The sequence below is a fragment of the Myxine glutinosa genome, chromosome 4, assembly GCF_964187855.1.
Source record: "Myxine glutinosa chromosome 4, kmMyxGlut1.1, whole genome shotgun sequence".
Lineage (NCBI taxonomy): Eukaryota > Metazoa > Chordata > Myxini > Myxiniformes > Myxinidae > Myxine > Myxine glutinosa.
Genome location: NC_136264.1, coordinates 195,075,655 through 195,095,249, shown reverse-complemented (window position 1 = coordinate 195,095,249; position 19,595 = coordinate 195,075,655). Strand labels below are relative to the sequence as shown.

Genomic DNA, 19,595 nt, shown 5'->3' with positions numbered 1-19,595 from the left:
TCACATCTTGCCACCATTACTGTGCATGCAAGATTGTTGTGAAGCAAAGTCACTTGTTCTTGCTTGGATTTTCATGCAGAAGCCCTTCACACATGAATCCCTACTCATGGACAAGCGGGAGTATCGACTTACATCTGCTGAGAAAAGGGCTGCCAAGAAGAGTTACGAGGATGAGAAACGGGCATCAGCGCCTTATTCACGGCCTAGCTATGCCCAGTTCTACCCATCTGTTTCTGACAGCTTGGACAGCTTCTCCTGCCTAGCACAGCAACAGTACAGGTCAGTATTTTTGCATCATCATGGACCAAGACTCTTACCCCTCTTCCTTCCCACAGCTTTGGCCAATGCTAAGACCCATACCCCCTCCTTCCCAACTTTTCCCCAGCAGCTTTTGCAAAAATGTAAGCAAAGGCTGGTAAGCTCAGACAGCAAGAGAATGATGAAAGATAAGACATTTGATGTGAAGACTAAAAAAGTGATTTCCATGACTCTGCTCTGTTGGAATGACGACTCGCTATAAGAAACCGCAACCCTTGCACCACATAGGTAGGCAAGCCAGCGGAGTGTAAGACATTTTTAGTCGGTCGGTATTCAAACCCCTAGCCAGCTCAGAGGTGAGTATGCAATACTTCGAGGCCATCTTGACAGTCCGGTGAAAAACATCACGGCAGCATTTGCAATTTTTTTTTTTACAATTTTACAAAAATCGATTACAATTTTCAGTTTGTGATTTGTTTGCCATTGTAATTCAAGTACTAGTCATTTCCAAAACCAGTTTAATCTATCGGTGCAAGTAACGTCAATGTCTGCAGGCTGCAAGGTCCTTACAAGAACAAACCGGTGGCGAACGTTCCACCTTTACAATCAACCCCAGTGCCTATGATGCCACGGCAATACCAGGGAGGAATTGTTTCCGGATTCCCAATGGGAAACGTGCAGAGAGCAGGCATTGCTGTGCAAAGGGTAGTCACGACTACAGGTGTGTTCCTGCAGCTTTGACTTGTGTTATCAAACGGTGAAAGGCACCTTGCTCGTGTGCTTTGATGCTCCGAGTGACGTATAATGCATGCGGAGTGCTTATTGCGTCCTCCATATTGCTTGACTTTTGAATTCTTCTTTGCACATGGAGTTGACATTGTGTTTAATTAATATTCCTTATTATGTTTTCACCACAATTTGGTTAAATCACATATTGATTTAATATCAATTCCAAGTGTTTGGATTTGTTTCTTTGCATTCAACATATTTTCTTGGTTAGGTAAATGAGCAAATAACTCATCCTTACAGACGGGGTAATTCCACCAAAAATCTGTATATTTTAGTTTGACTTGTAATAGCGCCCTGATGAAATCCAGGATGGAGAGGCGTCTCTATGCCATGCATGTTTACATAGAGAAAATCGGGTCCAAATCCACCTTGAACCCCTGGACGATGATGTATACAGTGCATTCAGAAAGTATTCAGACCCCTTCACTTTTTTCACATTTTGTTATGTTGCAGCCTTATGCTGAAATCGTTTAAATTCATTTTTTTCCTCATCAATCTACACTCAATACCCCATAATGACGAAGATAAAACAGGATTTTAGAAAGTTTTGCAAATTTATTAAAAAGAAAAAACTGAAATATCACATTGACATAAGTATTCAGACCCATTGCTATGACACTTGAAATTTAGCTCAGGTGCCTCCTATTTCTCTTGATCATCTTTGAGATGTTTCTACACCTTGATTGGAGTCCACCTGTGGTAAATTCAATTGATTGGACATGATTTGGAAAGGCACACACCTGTCTATATAAGGTCTCACAGCTGACAATGCATATCAGAGCAAAAACCAAGCCGTGAGGTCGAAGGAACTGCCTGCAGAGTTCAGAGACAGGATTGTGTCGAGGCACAGATCTTGGGAAGCCTACAAAAAAAAATTCTGCTGCATTGAAGGTTCCCAAGAGCACAGTGGCCTCCATAATGCTTAAATGGAAGAAGTTTGGAACAACCAGGACTCTTCCTAGAGCTGGCCGCCCGGCCAAACTGAGCAATCGGGGGAGAAGAACCTTGGTAAAAGAGGTGACCAAGAATCCGATGGTCACTCTGGCTGAGCTCCAGAGATCCTGTGTGGAGATGGGAGAAACTTCCAGAAGGACAATCATCACTGCAACATTCCACCGATCTGGGCTTTATGGCAGAGTGGCCAGACGGACGCCTCTCCTCAGTGAAAGACACATGAAAGCCCGCTTGGAGTTTGCAAAAAAGCACCTGAAGGACTCTCAGACTGTGAGAAACAAGATTCTGTGGTCTGATGAAACCAAGATGGAACTGTTTGGCCTCGATTCTAAGCGTCATGTCTGGAGGAAACCAGGCACCGCTCATCACCTCCCCAATACCATCCCAACGGTGAAGCATGGTGGTGGCAGCATCATGCTGTGGGGGTGTTTTTCAGCAGCAGGGACTGGGGGACTGGTCAGGGTTGAGGGAACAATGAACGGAGCAAAGTACAGAGATATCCTTAATGAAAACCTGAAACAGAAAACAAAAAGGACCTCAGACTGGGCCGAAGGTTCACCTTCCAACAGGACAATGACCCTAAGCACACAGCCAAGACAACGCAGGAGTGGCTTAGGGACAACTCTGTGAAGGTCCTTGAGTGGCCCAGCCAGAGCTCTGACTTGAACCCAATCGAATATCTCTGGAGAGACCTGAAAATGGCTGTCCACCAACGGTCCCCATCCAACCTGACAGAGCTTGAGAGGATCTGCAGAGAAGAATGGCAGAAAATCCCCAAATCCAGGTGTGCAAAGCTTGTCGCGTCATACCCAAGAAGACTCGAGGCTGTAATCACTGCCAGAGGTGCTTCAACTAAGTACTGAGTTGAGGGTCTGAATACTTATGTCAATGTGATATTTCAGTTTTTTATGTTTTTAATAAATTTGCAAAACTTTCTAAAATCCTGTTTTATCTTTGTCATTATGGGGTATTGAGTGTAGATTTATGAGGGAAAAAATGAATTTAAACGATTTCAGCATACGGCTGCAACATAACAAAATGTGAAAAAAGTGAAGGGGTCTGAATACTTTCTGAATGCACTGTATACAGTTGTGGCCAAAAATATTGGCACCCTTGCACTGTTTTCAAATAACTCACAATGTTCCCAAAAATAAGTTGAAATTCACAGAAGTATTTGGTCTCCACAATTCTTTATTTCACTGTTAATATTACAGAACCTTTGTTTTTGATTCAGAACTTTAAATCAGATATATCATTATCCTTTCAAATCGGAAAATAAAAAGAAATGGCATTGAAAAAATGATTGACACCCCAGACTTCCTGTAGCCATGAATGAGCTTCCGACACCTCTCTAGTGGCAGTTTGGCCCACTCTTCTTGTCCAAATTGCTCCAGTTCTCCCAGATTTGAAGTGTGCCTTCTCCCAACTGCTGTTTTCAGATCTCCCCACAGGTGTTCAATGGTATTTTGATCTGGACTCATTGCTGGCCACTTTAGAACAGTCCAGCATTTTGTCTTGAACCATTTCTGTGTGCTTTATGAAGTGTGTTTGGGGTCATTATCCTGCTGCAAGACCCATGACCTTTGACGGAGACACAGCTTTGACACTGGGTTCAACATTGCGCTCCAAAATGCCTTTGTAATCTCCTGATTTCATGATGCCATGCACACATTCAAGGCACCCAATTCCCTGAGGCAGCACAGCAACCCAAAACATCACTGAACCTGCTCCATCTTTGACTATAGGGAAGGCCTTATTTTCTTTGAAGGCTTAATTTTCTTTTCTGTAAACAGAGATGATGTGCTTTACCAAAAAGTTCTAATTTGGTCTCATCTGTCCACAGGACATTCTCCCAGAAGGATTATGGCTTGTTCAGGTGTGTTTTGGCAAAATCCAGTCAGGTTTTCTTATGTCTCTCTCTCAGCAGCAATGGGGTCCTCCTGGGTCTCCTTTCATTGAGGTGGTGACAGATGGTGCGAGTTGAAACTGTCGTACCTTGTGTCTGAAGGTCAGCTTGAATCTGTTTGGCAGTTGATCGAGGTGCTTTCTCCACCATTCGAACAATCCTTCGCTGCAATCTACGATCAAGTTTTCTCTTGCGGCCACGTCCAGGGAGGTTGGCTACAGTGCCATGGGCCTTAAACTTCCTGATGACTGTGTATGGTGGACACAGGAACATGACGGTCTCTGGAGATGGACTTGTAGCCTTGAGATTGTCCATGCTTGGCTACAATCTTGTGTCTGACCTCCTCAGACAATTCTCTGGTTTTCTTTCTTTTCTTCATGCTCATTGAAGTACAAACAGTGACATAACACAGCAGAATGACTCCTTTTCTGTATTCAAACTGTTTGAATGAGTGATTTTTATACTGCAGGCACCTGAAACTCACCACAGGTGAGTTCAATTCCAAAGTAAAGGAGAATCACATGCTTGAAATCCAATTATTTCTTATAACTTCTAAAAGGTACCAATAATATTGTTACGTTTGTGGGGGGTAGGCAATGATTACCTTCGTCCAGGTAGAATTGTTTAGGTAGTGTGCTCCGACTGTTGTGAAGAAGAAGAAGAAGAAGAAACCCCATGTATCATAAGAAACCCCATGTATCATGTATAAGTGTCCCCATGAGATGGGTGGGGTTATGGTAATTAGTTAGGGATTATGGGTAATGAATCCCCTGTATGTAGCTGCCTCTGTTATTTTTCCTCTGTTGCTTATGACAATGCAGCACACACGAAAAGGCAGGCAATAGCGCATTAAAAGACACTGAAGAAAAGCTAACCGGAAACAGGACATTGAGCACCACCAATGATACCGCCGACCGGGTGATCACATCAAACAGGCAGGTCCAGGAGGCCACGCCCCGGAGAGCAGTGATTGGTGAGATTTGTCGAGCAACGGAGAGAGGAACTGGCTGATAGAAGCGGGCACGGGTGACGTCGGATGATGTCAGAGCCTAGAGTACAAAAGAATGCTCTCCCCGACATTTTATCTCTTGGCTTTCTCTCTGCTTCGGGATCTGGAGGTGAACGATCGCCGATAAGCTCTCTTGCAGTGGGACAGTCTCAACAAACGGTCGAAGGTTACGAGCTCTTGGCTGTGGGTTTTGGTGGCGAACGGTCGTGTTCCGACATTTTCCCTCTTGCGTTGGAACATCGATGCCGTGCATTCACAGTTCTTAGCGCTCTTGCGCTGAGAGACGTGGGTGCTGGTGAGGCGGACGACGAGGACGAGCGCGGCTGAGTGACAGAGTGGTCCAGAAATATATATATTCAGAGTGGTCCAGAAACCCTGGGCACATTTTGAAGAATGATATCTGCAACAAACTAAGTTTATTATTGTTCTTTGGTGCAAAACAAAACATGATTACTCGTTAAACAGTCTAATCAGTCTAATATACATGAAACAGATCAGTTCAAATGTTCAAACTGCACTGTGACGCACTCTGACATGCAGTTCTGCATGTTTCAGTCGTTAAGGCAGCAGTCTCATTACGGATGAATTGTTTAAAGTCTCTAAGGGTCGTAGGATTCCTCGCATACACTTTGTGTTTGAGGAAACCCCAAAGGAAGAAATCACATGGTGTTAAATCACAAGACCGCGGTGGCCATTCAATCGGATCACGACGGCCAATCCATTTGTCTGTAAAGTTCAAATCAAGAGCCTGGTGTACACTGGCAGCATAATGAGCAGGCGCACCATCATGCATGAACCACATGTGGCCATCATTGAGTGGAAATACATGCTGCTCCAACATTGGAAGGTAATTTGAAGCGTTGACATTTTCTTTGAAAGATATTGGTCCAACAATGCCTCCAGAAGAAATGCCTGCCCAGACGCACTGGACACACTAGCTTGATACTGGACGTTGTGCTCAACAGTAAATAGTGGGTTGTTTACTGCCCATATCACACTGTTATGACAATTCATAGAACCAGATTAAGTAAACTTGGATTCATCTGACAACAACATCCTGGTCTGCACATCATTGTCCGTATCCATTAACCCAAGCAATGTCTCACATGCCTCAGTGTGCCTGTCAAAATCATCAGATAGTTGGTGAATTAAGCTGGGTATGTACGGTTTCGCATTAAGGTCTTTTAGTATTCTCCGATTCGATGATCAGCTTATGTTGGTGACGTTTCATAAACGACGAGTTGATAATGGTGTGTTAATGTCGAGTTGCTGAATGACTGCTCTGCTTTCCTCAGTTCGAACAGTACGAGGCCCATCTATCTGGTGAATGTTTTGGAAGAATTCAGCCTGTTTCATCAAACTGCTTGTTTATTCTGCCGATGGTTCTTCTGTCAATTGTGTCGGTGCCACATTTTTTGACAAGTTGTCTGTGAACTTCAGCCGAATTTCCAGATACAGAACGCAAGTGTACAGCACGAATTTTCTGTCTCACGATCTCCTCCGTCATATTAGGGCATCTAATTCACAATGAACTGCACTAATGCAAAGACAAACACGTGCAGCACAGTGAGCGAAGCTCACCCCGATCCATATCACATGATGCACTTCACCCTGTTGCGTATCAAGTGATGCCTGTGCGTGTTGAAGCAGTCACATCCATTTACGAGTAATCCTGTTTTGTTTTGCACCAAAGAACAATAATATGCTTAGTTGTTTATTGCAGGTATCGTTCTTTAAGATGTGCCCAGGGTTTCTGGACCACCCTGTATGTGTGTATGTATATTATTATATATATTGTTTGACCAGTTTGTGATTTTGTCATGTTCTGAAGATAGTGAAGAAGATCATGTCTGTCTGAAGGATGAGTGTCATGACAGAGAGTAGAGTCATCTGAAAATAGATAAAGAGGATTTTCCAGAGTTTCAGAGAGATGATTGATGAAGATTAGGAATAGGACTGGGCCCAGAATGCTGCCTTGGGGGCACTGCAGCTTTGACAGAGAGAGGAGATGAGAGGATCCCATTCAGAGCCACACGGTGGCTACGAGAGTAGAGAAAGTCAGTAAGCCATGTGTGGAATTGGCCTAAGATGACATAGACAGAGAGTTTAGAGAGTAAGGCGATACAGTGACCATGTGATAGTGACCTCCATACGTATTGGAACCGTGAAGTCAAATTTCCTATTATTCCTGTATGCTCAAGAAATTTGGATTTGAAATCAAAATATGAATACGAGGCAAGAGTACAGAAGGTGGGCTTTTATTTCTTAGTATTTATATGTTTATTTTATTTCTTGGTATAGTAACATGAAGCATCGTTTTGTTAAGTTGTTTAAACTTTCTTTATCCAAGATGATGATTTGTAATACCAGATACCACTGGGTGGCGCTATACGCATTTACATAGAGATAAATGGGGTTTTCCACACACCCTGAACCCGCTCCCCCAGATATGCTACCCCAACAGAACCATACTTGGGGTACTCTTAGACCGAGCTCCACATTAACTTATTTTTTTCGGGTGCCCTACCACCTGATTTGTTTTATCCTGGATATTCAAGTTTGAAAAAATGGATAATGATGTATGGATAATGATGCACTGATCATTGAAAAGTCCAAAACATATTAACCAGCCTTTTTAATTTTATAAGTGATTCTTCAACATTTGAGATATGGAGCCAAAAACGATCTATAGCATGATATTTCAAAACATTGTGGACATATGACAAAACTCGTTGGATGAGTCGGTTAGGCAACAAGAACAAGGCAATTAGATTTTGGTTCAGGTTTGGATCCAGATGTGCTTAATACAAAATGTAAACTGTTTAGCCAGGCAGAGGTATGCGCTCTACCGAGTGCTGTTCTAGTTATATTTTTAACATATCCCTGTAAATTGACTTTCAGAAAAGTTTTATTCCACTATTATTATGATTAAATTAAGTTTCATAATTCACTACAAACAAATGGCCCACAATATTTGCAGGTGCTTTCTGCTCGTATGCTTCATCTTATCCTCCATCGTACATGGAATACCCCCAAAAGCTCATTTTCATATTTTGAATAAATTCACCATTAAACTGTGCAAGACCAAAATGGGAGAACTATATGAGCCGTGATTGTGTTTACATTACTGAACATAGCTCGGAGACTAGACGGACCCACTCCCAGAACACGTTGTGTGACTCATTCTCCAGACAAATCTGCATGGGCATTATTATCCCTGACTGAAGTAGGCTTCCTCGTGTATCATACTGGTGATAAAATAGTCAATCCAACACCACCAAGATTTATCGTAAGAATGTACGTTCTTTTGGATAGAGCTCAAAAAGGTGATCATCAAAATTGTGAATTGCAAATAACCAACCGTTTTCACATCTTGTTTCATGTTTATGCAGGTTCGCTGAATCTTCCCGCAGACCATATGCAAGTGGAGTGCATTTGAGAATTATTAATAGTCCTGGACCTTTAAATTTGGCAATATTGCATCGTACGAAGTGCATTTCAAAAACCTCGGCGCTCCGATCATGGCATGTAAATTTGGGGTCAAAATTGATGTTCATAATGCCATTTTTAGGGTGCCCAACCGGGCATCCAAACCCCAACCACTTATAAATTGTGGGTGCCTGACACTAAAATTAGGTGCCTTCCGCTGCCCCTGCTCTCATTTATGCCGAGCCCTGCCTTTTTTTTTATTTATTGGGATTTTGCCCGCCACAAGGCCAATCGAGGTGGGGCCTACACAAACAAAAGCAGAACAACCAGCCCCTTGCACTGAAACAAGACAAATATAGAAAGTTGTCTCTTCACATAACAAAAATGGCTGGGAGGGGTTAACTGGTCTGCTTTGAGACTACAGTGCCTCTACCCCCAGTGCCTCTACCCCTTAGGCGGCATGCAGAACTTGGTTTTGGTTTCATTTGGTTCAGTACTTTTTTTCGTTTTTGAAGCATATGTAAACCAATAAACAAACACAAAGTCTCAGAGATATATATATGTATATATATCTATATATATATAATATATATATATATATATATATATATATATATATATATATATATATATTGTTGCGGATATGAGGATTGTATTTTTTTTATTGTGTTGAATTGTGGTAAATTGCTGTGTAACATTGTTTGATTCTGGCCCCTCCTGCCTCCAGTGTTGTGTAAAGGTTAAAAGGGCGTCCCGGTCGTTAATTCCATAAAGCACACATTGAAGGACACGATAAAACCCTTGTTCAGTAGTTTATATCTTTATTATGTGTTTTAGGGTAAGGCCTTGTCTTCCATTAACATGACACTCCATTGCACCAAGTGAAAAAGATAGATTCCCTTCATTCCCATTCCCAAAAACCTCCATTTCCCCTTTCGTCAATTGCCATTCGCATTGCCAACCAACAATTGCCGCCATTGGCCACGAGGCAGGGTTGGGGAAGAAAGGCGTGCCCGCCCGTCGTCATCAAGGGCGGAGCCAGAGGGTCGCGCGACCAACCAGGGCCGAGGTGAGCACACCGATGGGCGTGTCCTGAAGGCCGGCGGCTTAATCGCTGGCGGCGTTATAAAAGCGCGCGCGCAAGAGTGACCAGGGCTGAGCTGAGCTGCGTGGTGAGGTGCAAAGAAAAGAGCTGGGTCGTCAGAGGAGAGCTGAGTTGAAAGGGTCCAAGGCAGAGCTGGGTTGTGAGGTCCAAGAGAAGAGATCATCCAGGGAAGCACAAAGCCTGCTATTCGTCGCCTTGCTCGCCAGCAGCAGCGTCCACAGCAGCAACCACACTCGACAGCCGTTTGGGGCCTGGACGGCGGTTTTGAGCAGGGCCGCAAAGGGACGGCGGCTGCCCAACGCACCGATCGTGCTGCCGGACCCATTGGACTTTCCTCTCCCAGCCATTCCTGCCTACAAGTTCCCCATTCGTGTACGTGAGTTTGTTCTGTTTGTTCTGTCCTGGGTATACAATTAAGTCTGTATAAGCTAGTATTTTCACTGTCTCTAAAAAGCTTCTGTATATTATTTTATTATCTTTCCTTCTCCTTGGTTTCTTTGAGCCTGTAAATAATAATAAATAGTAATCGTATTTCAAACCTTTTTTTGCCTTCGTCTTCCTCTTCTTCACATCCATGTCGTCTTTGTCTTTTCCCTCATTGAATAGCGGTGGCGCGATACGGCCAACGTTCGAGTGAATCGGGGAAACTGTTAGGCCGCGGTGCCTCCGCTCGGCAAACAACATCCTTAACCGCGGACCGTAACAATATATATATATATATATATATATATATATATATATATATATATATATATATATATATATATATATATATATATATATATATATATATAGATATATATAGATATATATAGATATATATATATATATATAGATATATATAGATATATATAGATATATATATATAGATATATATAGATATATATATATATATATATATATATATATATATATATACATATATAGATATATATAGATATATATATATATATATATATACATATATAGATATATATAGATATATATATATATATATATATATACATATATAGATATATATAGATATATATATATATATATATATATATATATATATATATATATATATATATATATATTGTAACGAATTTGAGAAGTGTAACGATTTTGAGAAAGTGTAACGAATGTGAGAAGTATGGCTTTGTTGTGTGTAACTGACCCTCGTAATGTAAAGAAAGGTCGAAGCTCGTCCTCTTAGTTAATTTCATAAACCTACACACAGGACACCATATATCCTTTTAAATAGTTAGTCCCTTATTCTCTGCAGGTTAAGGATGTGTTTCCCACTAGTTTGACTCTTCATTGCACCGAATTAAATAAGAGTAGGCCCTCCGACGCCCCATGGCAGCTTCCAAGTGCCAGGTTTGCCACTTTGCTGCAATTGACTCTTTAGGCACTTTGCTGCATTTTCATCTGCCGTCCAGTTTGCTGCAATTGACTCTTTAGGCACTTTGCTGCATTTTCATCTGCCGTCCACTTTGCTGCATTTGACTCCATTACGCACGAGGTAATGACGAAGAAGAAAGGCAGGTCTCCACCTCGTCATAGAGGGGAGGAGTAAGTCGGCCCCGCTCATCCAACCCAGAACGAGGGGTTTGGCTTGAGAGGGCGGAGAGAGAACGCTTGGGGGAGGTTCGCAAAGGGTGAAGGGCGGGGCCTATATAACCCGCCGCGGGACGCTCCCCAAGCAGATGAGCAGATGAGCTTTTTGGAGAAGATTGAGGTCCGAGGAAGAGTGAGAGAGAGGTGCGGCAGATGCGCGATCCAGCTAAAGCAGCCAAGAGAGAACGAGACATGAGGGGGTGCTGATACTGAGCAATACGCCGAGACCCTCTAGGCCCTATTGCCGGCTGTGGAGACGCGGAGCTGCCAGCTGCTGTTCGCTTCGAGCACGGAACGTGGACCTCGACGGTGTGGAATTGCCCGGACCTTTCCTGCCCTGCCATCGGCTTGGACCTTCTCCTCCCTCCAGTGATTCCTGCCATCAATTCCCCCGTGTAAGTGTGCCCATTTGTCCGTCTTTCATGTTGTCTTGGGGTATTAATTAAGACTGCCATATATAAGATAATCATTGCACTATGTCTCCTGCTCCTTCAATTGCCTTATAAATCATCTTTCTTTTCCTTTCTGCTTAGTGTGTATAAATAGTAATAAATCTTGTTATTCCCGACTTTGTTTTTACTTCTTCATGCTCTTTCGGTCGCTTTAGAGGTTCCCATATTGAGTGCACGTGGCGCGACTCCGCCAACGTTTGAGAATCGGGTTAGTCTTTGGTAATGCTAATGGCTCGAACGTCGGGTTGCTAAAAACCGCTCGGCAACTAACTAGACCATCCAAACCGGGGTTCGAGCGGTACTTGTCTCCCTAGTCTGCGGAGGGACGGATAAAGGTATTCGGGATAAACCCTGGGCCCATAACCCTGATCCGTTCCATCCCGTGGGATAGCGTTACAAGTACCAGGAACGGGGAGACGGCCAGCTTAACAGGACAAGGGGCTAATCACCCCTTGCTAACGGGAGAGCCGTCCTCCGTATCCGTAACAATATATATATATATATATATATACAGTGGTACCTCGGCTTACGAGTTTAATCCGTTCCGTGACGGAGCTCGTAAGCCAAATCGCTCGTAAGTCAAAGCAAATTTTCCCATTCAAATGCATTGAAATGCTATTAATCCGTTCCAGCCTCAAAAAAAAAACACCAATTTTTTTTGTTAGGTGCTTTTAAATAACAAAAATGTACTTTATAAATAACAAATAATGTATAAACAAGCACGACCTCGTATATACTGTACATAATACAAGAGAATGTAAAGAAATAAACTGGTTTTATTAAGCAGAGGAGAAGAGCATGCCAGGTGAGGTGTGCGTGTTGTCGACTTGGCGAGGCAGTACGATCGTACTCCTTCTACGATATGTACGATTTTGAAGCAGAAGGAGTCCATAAAGGCTATAACGCCAGCCAAGGGCGTTACGATTATTTCAAAGCTCCGGACCTCTATCCATGAAGATATGGAGAAGTTGTTGTTTGTGTGGTTGAAGGAGAAGCAGCTCGCAGGAGATACCGTGACCGAGAGCATCATGTGTTTGAAAAGATTGAAACTCGGATATCGAGCACGGACCACGAGGTGTTTTTTCTTTTTTCTTAATCTCGGTTTCAGTGAACTTTTGCTCTGTGCTCACGTGTACTGTACCTGTACCTGTAATGGTACGTCAGAGGATGGCACCTGTTGTCATCATATTAAGTGCAAGATGTTCTGCATCGTAAGTTGGTACACCGTGGTCTTTCGGCGGTGTTTAAGCCGGCCGTCTTGGCTTCTGTCACCATTGGCATTGAGTCTTTCGATGTAGGTAGGTCGTTGTGTGCCGGTGCCTTGGCCGAATTCCTTCATTGCTGCATTGTTAGCTCACCTGGTTTTTTATACCACATCTTTGGTTATCGGACCAGCGAATGACGTCATCTCCAAAGTATGGCTTATTCTCACTTGTCTTGGACGATCTTCTACTTCTAGCCTTCCACCGTGCATTTGGTGTCCACTGTACTTACTGTACAGTGCCTGGTAAAATTGATGTAATGGGTTTTTGACCGTCAACGCCATGAACCGCTAACACTCAAAAGCCCATTTATCGCGCCTTATAAAGCAAAACGCAAACCGAAAGCCATGCCTCTCAAGCGAGGCGTGCTTCCGTGGTCACGTGATCCACAGGTGTAGCTCATTATACCCGCACGCGCGACACGCTTTGGCGGTCACGTGACCAGCCACTCTGGAGGCGGGGATCCCCGCCGATGACGTCACCGGCTGGAGCAAGGAGATTCCTCGCTCATGTATTTCGACGATTGCGTGTTTTATATCCAAGCAGAGATGCTTTCACGGCAAGATAACCACGTGACCGGAACCGGAAGCCACAACCGGAAAATTCAAAAAAATTAATTTTTTGAGCTCGTACATCGGATCTCGGCTCGTATCCCAAAGCAACAAACCGCCCGAGCGACGGCTCGTATCCCGAAAAACTCGTACGTTGGGGCACTCGTAAGCCGAGGTACCACTGTATATATATATATATATATATATATATATATATATATATATATATATATATATATATATATATATATATAAATATATATGAATATATATATATATTGTTACTGATCGCGGTTTAGATGTTATGATGGGCCGAGCGGATGGTCCATCCGCGACCGTTACAGGATCCCCAATTGGCCCGACTCCCCCAACGTTGACCAGATTGCACCACAGATATTCAATCGGGAAACCTCTAAAGCGACCGAAAGAGAAGGAAAAGAGAAGAAGACAGAGTACGGAGGAAGAACAGATTTATTATACACACACAAGCAAAAAGAAGGAGCGACCAAAATTATCTACAAGCAATGGATGGAAGAAGCAGTCACACAGTGAATCGTTAACTTATACTATTCAATTTACTTAACCCCAGGACAACGATTAGGACAGACGACGTTCACACTTACACGGGGGATATTGCAGGCAGGGATGGCGGAGGTGGGTTGCTGGAGAGGGAGGCAGGGTCAGGTCCCTGCAACCGGCAGGGCTGGAGGTAGCAGCTCTCAATGCTTCGCGTTTTTGGCGGGAAAACCCTCGGTCGCGTCGACGCTGCTGATGCTGTAGACGTCACGCGCTGGCTCGGTCACACCTGCTCCTCTCCTTCTGGTGGAGCCGTCTCCCTCCTCTCAGCGCGTCTCTTCAAACCTTGTTTCCTCTCCAAGTATCTCTCCTTTTTGGTTTGGAGCGTCTCTCATCTCACAGCTCACAGCTCACAGCTCACAGCTCATCTCTCATGTCCTCTCTCATGTCATCTCTTCTCTCCTCTCTCGAAGCAGTCCCTTCCAGTCGCTTTTATTACTCGGGGCGGAATCAAGCCGCCGGCTGCGAGGGCACGCCTACCGGGTCGCCAACCGCGGTGCTGGTTGGCTGTTAGGGCTGTCCGATTCCTCCTTTGATCATGACGACGTGCCACGCCTGTGAGTTGGCGGCTCCTACCCCCCTCTTCCCCGAGATGAGCACATGGGCAATGGCGGCTTGCGGGATTGAACACCACTTGCACCGCTTTTGAAAGGAACTTTGGAGAGCGGAGATGATTGGGGAAATTGAAAGGGGCCTACGCTTATTTCGTTTGATACAATGCAGAGTCAATCTAGTGGGAAACACATATTTAGCCTACATAGAATAAGGAAATAAACTATTTAAAAAGATATATCGTGGCCTGTGTGTAAGTTTCATGGAATTAACTAGGAGGACGGCTGCGACCATTATTTACATTACGAGGGTGTTACACACAACAAAACCATACTTTTCACATTCGTTACACTTCCTCCAAAATTGTTACACTTCTCAAAAACCGTTACACTTCTCAAATTCGTTACACTTCTCAAAACCGTTACACTGCACCCTCCTTTCTTCAGGGCCGGGCTCGGGCCTACAAAACTTTAACTTAGTGTGACACGTAGGTGTAATTCCCTCTACAATTAACCTGACCCTGAGTGTGACAATCTTAAAACACCAATAAGTATGTCCCCCTATTGCATTGCACCCTGTCTAACAGACTCAAGCCCACAGCTAACCGAATTACGGAATTGTTCTCAAACTATACATTTACGGTGGGGAGCATTATTTACAGTAACGTTATTTCTTATTTACAACGCAACCCAGGACCTGTGTTTTTTTTTTTTTAGGGAACAAGAAAAAGAAATTCCTGTTGGGAGGGAGGAGACAGCACGCATTGCATCGATGCACCAGTACCAATACCACCAAAGCACCCAAAAGCACCAAAAGCACCACTCGGTGCACAGTCACCACTGTTCATAATAAACACAACAAAACAACTGGTGGTGGTCTTCTCTTTCTCTGCTGGGCCGATGTTCTTCCCGACGTCTTCTGGCTTCATGCGGCCTACTTGGAAATAATAAAAAGCACAACTTGTGTTCATTTTTATTTAGGGCCTCAGGGGCCAACTAAGGGTGGTCCACCTGTTTGGCATAGGTGCCGCCTTACCGAGGTCCGCAAGCAAGATTCCCTGGCCACTATGGCCGGTCTCCAACAGAGGTGCCCTGCCCCAGAACCTGGGGTCCATCAAGTGGTACTTGGCCGCAGAACAGCGGTCCATAAAGTGGTACATCAACGCAATGCATGCTGGTTCTGGGAATCTCGTGCGCACAATGGCCACCTCACGCACGCTCCCCTCGGCGCCCAATGGCGCACAGGTCCTCAAGTGGGAGACAAAAGGGGGGAAGACAAATGAGCGAGGGGTAAGGTCACAAGGGTACACGTCAATAAAGGCAATGCAGGGTGAAGTGCGTACGGAGAGCGAAGTGAGAAAAACTCGTCCCTACCGTACGTCACCCCCCCCCCCCCCTGTCACCTACACTACCCTTGCCCTTACCCCATATTTACAAGAATTTACACCTTTACAAATTCGTCACTACGTCTTGTCTTCCCCATCTTTCCCTTCTACACCAAATTCGTCTCCAATCCCTCTACTTCAAAATTTGCCATCACCAATTCATCATCAATCCTCATAAGGAGGGAGAGTTGGAATTAAGCACAATGTCACACAGCTCATCTCTCATGTCCTCTCTCATGTCATCTCTTGTCACCCACGTCATGATGCGTCTCACATTCCAAACATCTGCACAATAAAAATAATAAAACAACCTGGCATGGTGTGGAGGTACCTGTCACCTCAGGTGAGTGGATGCAGATGGTGCGAGGAGACTCCAATCCTAACTATCCTCTAAATGACATTAACACACTTTACACTACCCGGGGTCTCTCCCTGCCAATCCATTGGCCAACTTACACTATGGGTTCTAAAAACCAATTCCCATTGACCAAACTGTGGTGCTTCTCAATTTGGGGTCTCACTCCCCCGATTCATCTCCCGGTGCCCTCGCACAATTTCTGGGCTGCGACGTGTAGCTCTCCCAGCAGGTCTACCCACCTGCACACCTCCACCACTGCAGTTGCCACCCGAGCTTACCTAGCTCCTCACCCTAACCTAACTAACTGGGGACAGCCCCTCCTGGCTCTGTCACCCCACTCGGTGCCCTCTGGCACTGGGCTACCCGGGTCCGTCCTCCGGATCCTCGGGCCCCATCCACAACAACTACTACCGGCTCCCAGAGCCCACCTGCGGCCTCACCTGGCCGACATCCTCACAGTGGTGGAGCGCCCAACCAACTACACACACTAACAGGCTACACGCCCAGCCATTTCCACAACACTAATGCACCCATCCAAAGACCATTCTTTCACCCGCACCACAGATGCCAATATCCAACCACAATTTACCTGTACCCTCTACCTAACACTTACACTACCCGCCCCGGGTATCCGTGATGGGGGTCCACTCTTCCCCCATTCACACCTTCGCACCATCCACTCCACTCCACAATTTCCACCATACTCACTCCACGACCATCCATTCCAATACTCCATTTATTCCACACGACCATTTATTCCACACAGCCACATACACCTGTTGTTGCACACCTGTGCCCTCACACCTGGTGCCACCTGCACCCTCCTTTCTTCCTGGACCATTTTGTCATCACAATACACAACCACCACTACTATCACTCAAACACTGCTCCATCCACCTGTTCAGTTGCACACCTGTGCAATCACACCTGTTCAATCCTCACACACACGGCATCATCTCATCTAACTACTCCCCTCTGAAACTTGCGCTTCCCAGTCGTCCCTTTAAACTATTGCGCTCCCACGTCATTATCATCCACACTAAACTACCTGCGTCCCCACTGCAGGTATCAGTCACTAACTAATCTTAACGTTACCTAATGTCATCTTCGCTAGATCCCTACACACAATATCCTAACCCACCCGGGCTAGTTTTCACTGCCATCAACCCCATAAGCTAGTGCTCCTTTGCCCCCCCTCGTGAGGGATGACAGAGTTGCCATCCCACCACATCGGGGAGGTCCTACTATGAATTTCGCTCGTCCAAATCCAACAAATCAAAAATTTGTCATTTACTGCTAATCACCGTACCATCATCAAATTTTGCTTTTTTTCTAATTTCGGGGCCAAAACACTATCCTCATCACCCGTCTACTTATTAGATCCTCTCGGTGCGCCAATTCCCTTCTAAAGCTCGGCTTCGTACAGCCGAGCAATGAATACGGGTTGTTTTGTGCCAGCGGCTGGATACGTCCCGCATTCGTGGCAGGGACGGAGGCTTACCCGGGCCGAGATCCCAAGCACCACCTCGGCGCGGAGCCATCCAATTGCCCGATCTCGACCTGCCGGAACGTCTCAATAAAAAGTGGTCGCCATGACGACCCTTCCTATCGGGCTGCCCGCTCCGCCTAGTGGAGCACGGACGCGGCCGTTCCAAGCGAGGCCCAGCGTGGATCGCGTACGGCGGTCCTTTCGAACCCGCCGTGGCTCGGATCCCCGCTGGTTCTCGCGGCATGCGAAGCCCGGCACGCACCGAGGGCCCGATTCGGCTAAAAGTCGCTCTAACCGCTAACCCGGTTACCGTCGATGCCTCACCTGGATGCTTACACGCATACGCTACCCCTTTCTTGCTCATACCTCCAGCTGTTCCCATGCTCCTCGTACCTTTCCTTACACACCTCGGTACACTCATTCCGCTCACAGACTTGGTCACACACCTGACCACCGAGCACCTTGGCACACATTCGTCGCTCGCACACCTCACCAACACACCTCTTCGCGCCCCTTCCTCGGTCACCTCCTCTGTGACAATCACAGGTGTGCTTTCACTCGCACACCCAACCACGTGCCTCACGACCAACTCAAGTGTGCATTCCCACACACGCTCTACCATTCCAGGTGTGCATCCTTCCATGCCAGGTGTACATCCTCGCTCACCTGTCACAACTAACTCACGCTCCGTGCCACTCTCACTACTCTCACCACCACTCTTGACAACGCACTCACCCTTACTCTCGACAGCGCACTCTTTCCTCATGCCCCTGTCCGTTACACACCTTTCTCGCGCACACTCTCCTGTTACACCCTCTGTAACACTCACCACAGGCGTGCATTCTCCCTTACTCTTGACAGCATGCGCTTTCCCCATGCACCCGTCCGTTACACACCTTTCTCGCGCACACTCTTGCACACACTTTTTCGTTACTTCCTCCGTAACACTCCCCACACCGCGCTTCCATGTGCTCCCTCGCACACGCGCTACTACCGACTCACTCTCGACAGCACACTCACTGGTCGGCGCGCACTTTTTCCTCACACACCCCATGGTCGGACATTCTCGCACACCTCTTTTTTCGCACACCAGACCTGTCGCACACTTCACCAACGGCCTTTCACGAACACCCGGATCCAAACCAATCCCCAAGCCGACTGAAGCTTTCCTCACATCATATACATTGCCGATTATATCGCCACTCACCTTGGCACCTCGTCTCCGCACCTCCTTTGCCACCTGCAAACTCTTTATTTGGTTAGTGAGCATCACATTACGAGTTGAGCACCGACCTTGCACATATTCCATCACCTCCTCCTGGATTTCTCTTTTAGTTTCTGTCCGTCTCTTCTTAATTTCACTCACCTCTTCTTCCACTTCCTCTAATTTTTGCTTCACCTCTTTTATTTCCCGGTGCGTCTCCTCAAGTTCGTCCTCTAAGGCTACCGTGACCGTCTCTATGTGCATCCTCACCTCTCGGTCCTTTGTCTCCATTATCTCTGTCACCTCGTCCACCCTCATTGTCAGTCCCTCACGTACCATCTGACATTCCTTCTGTGTCGCTATTAATTCGTTTTTAATTTCTTTTTGTGTCGCCTTTAACCCTCCGAGTACCGCAGTGTTCCTTTGAACCTGCTCCACTAACTCCGTTTGTCCCTCTGTCAGCTGTTCCACCTCCTCAGTCAGATCTTCTATTCCCCCCTGTAACCTAGCCGTATTATTCCTCACCTCTTTCTCCATACGCTTCTCACCTCGCTTTACCTCCTCGCGTAGCCCCGAAACCTCCTCACTTACACCTCGTCGTATCTCCTCCATCTCTTTTGTAGATGCCACCCTCATCTGTCCCAATTCATCCCTCTGAGCATCCAGTTTACTTTCTAACCCGATTTGCACCTCCTCTATCTGGTTCCCCATTCGT

At 45.6% G+C, this 19,595-nt stretch overlaps 1 protein-coding gene across 2 annotated transcripts in view; it reads left to right on the top strand.

Annotated features, from left to right (window-relative positions):
• Window positions 1-19,595, top strand: part of RAD54L2 (RAD54 like 2) — a 90,959-nt gene that overhangs the window by 56,581 nt on the left and 14,783 nt on the right. For both annotated transcript variants that reach the window (XM_068114183.2, XM_068114184.2), the window contains exons 18-19: window positions 80-279; window positions 813-979. In XM_068114183.2, coding sequence (XP_067970284.2) covers window positions 80-279; window positions 813-979 — 367 coding nt within the window. The remainder of the gene's footprint in view (window positions 1-79; window positions 280-812; window positions 980-19,595) is intronic.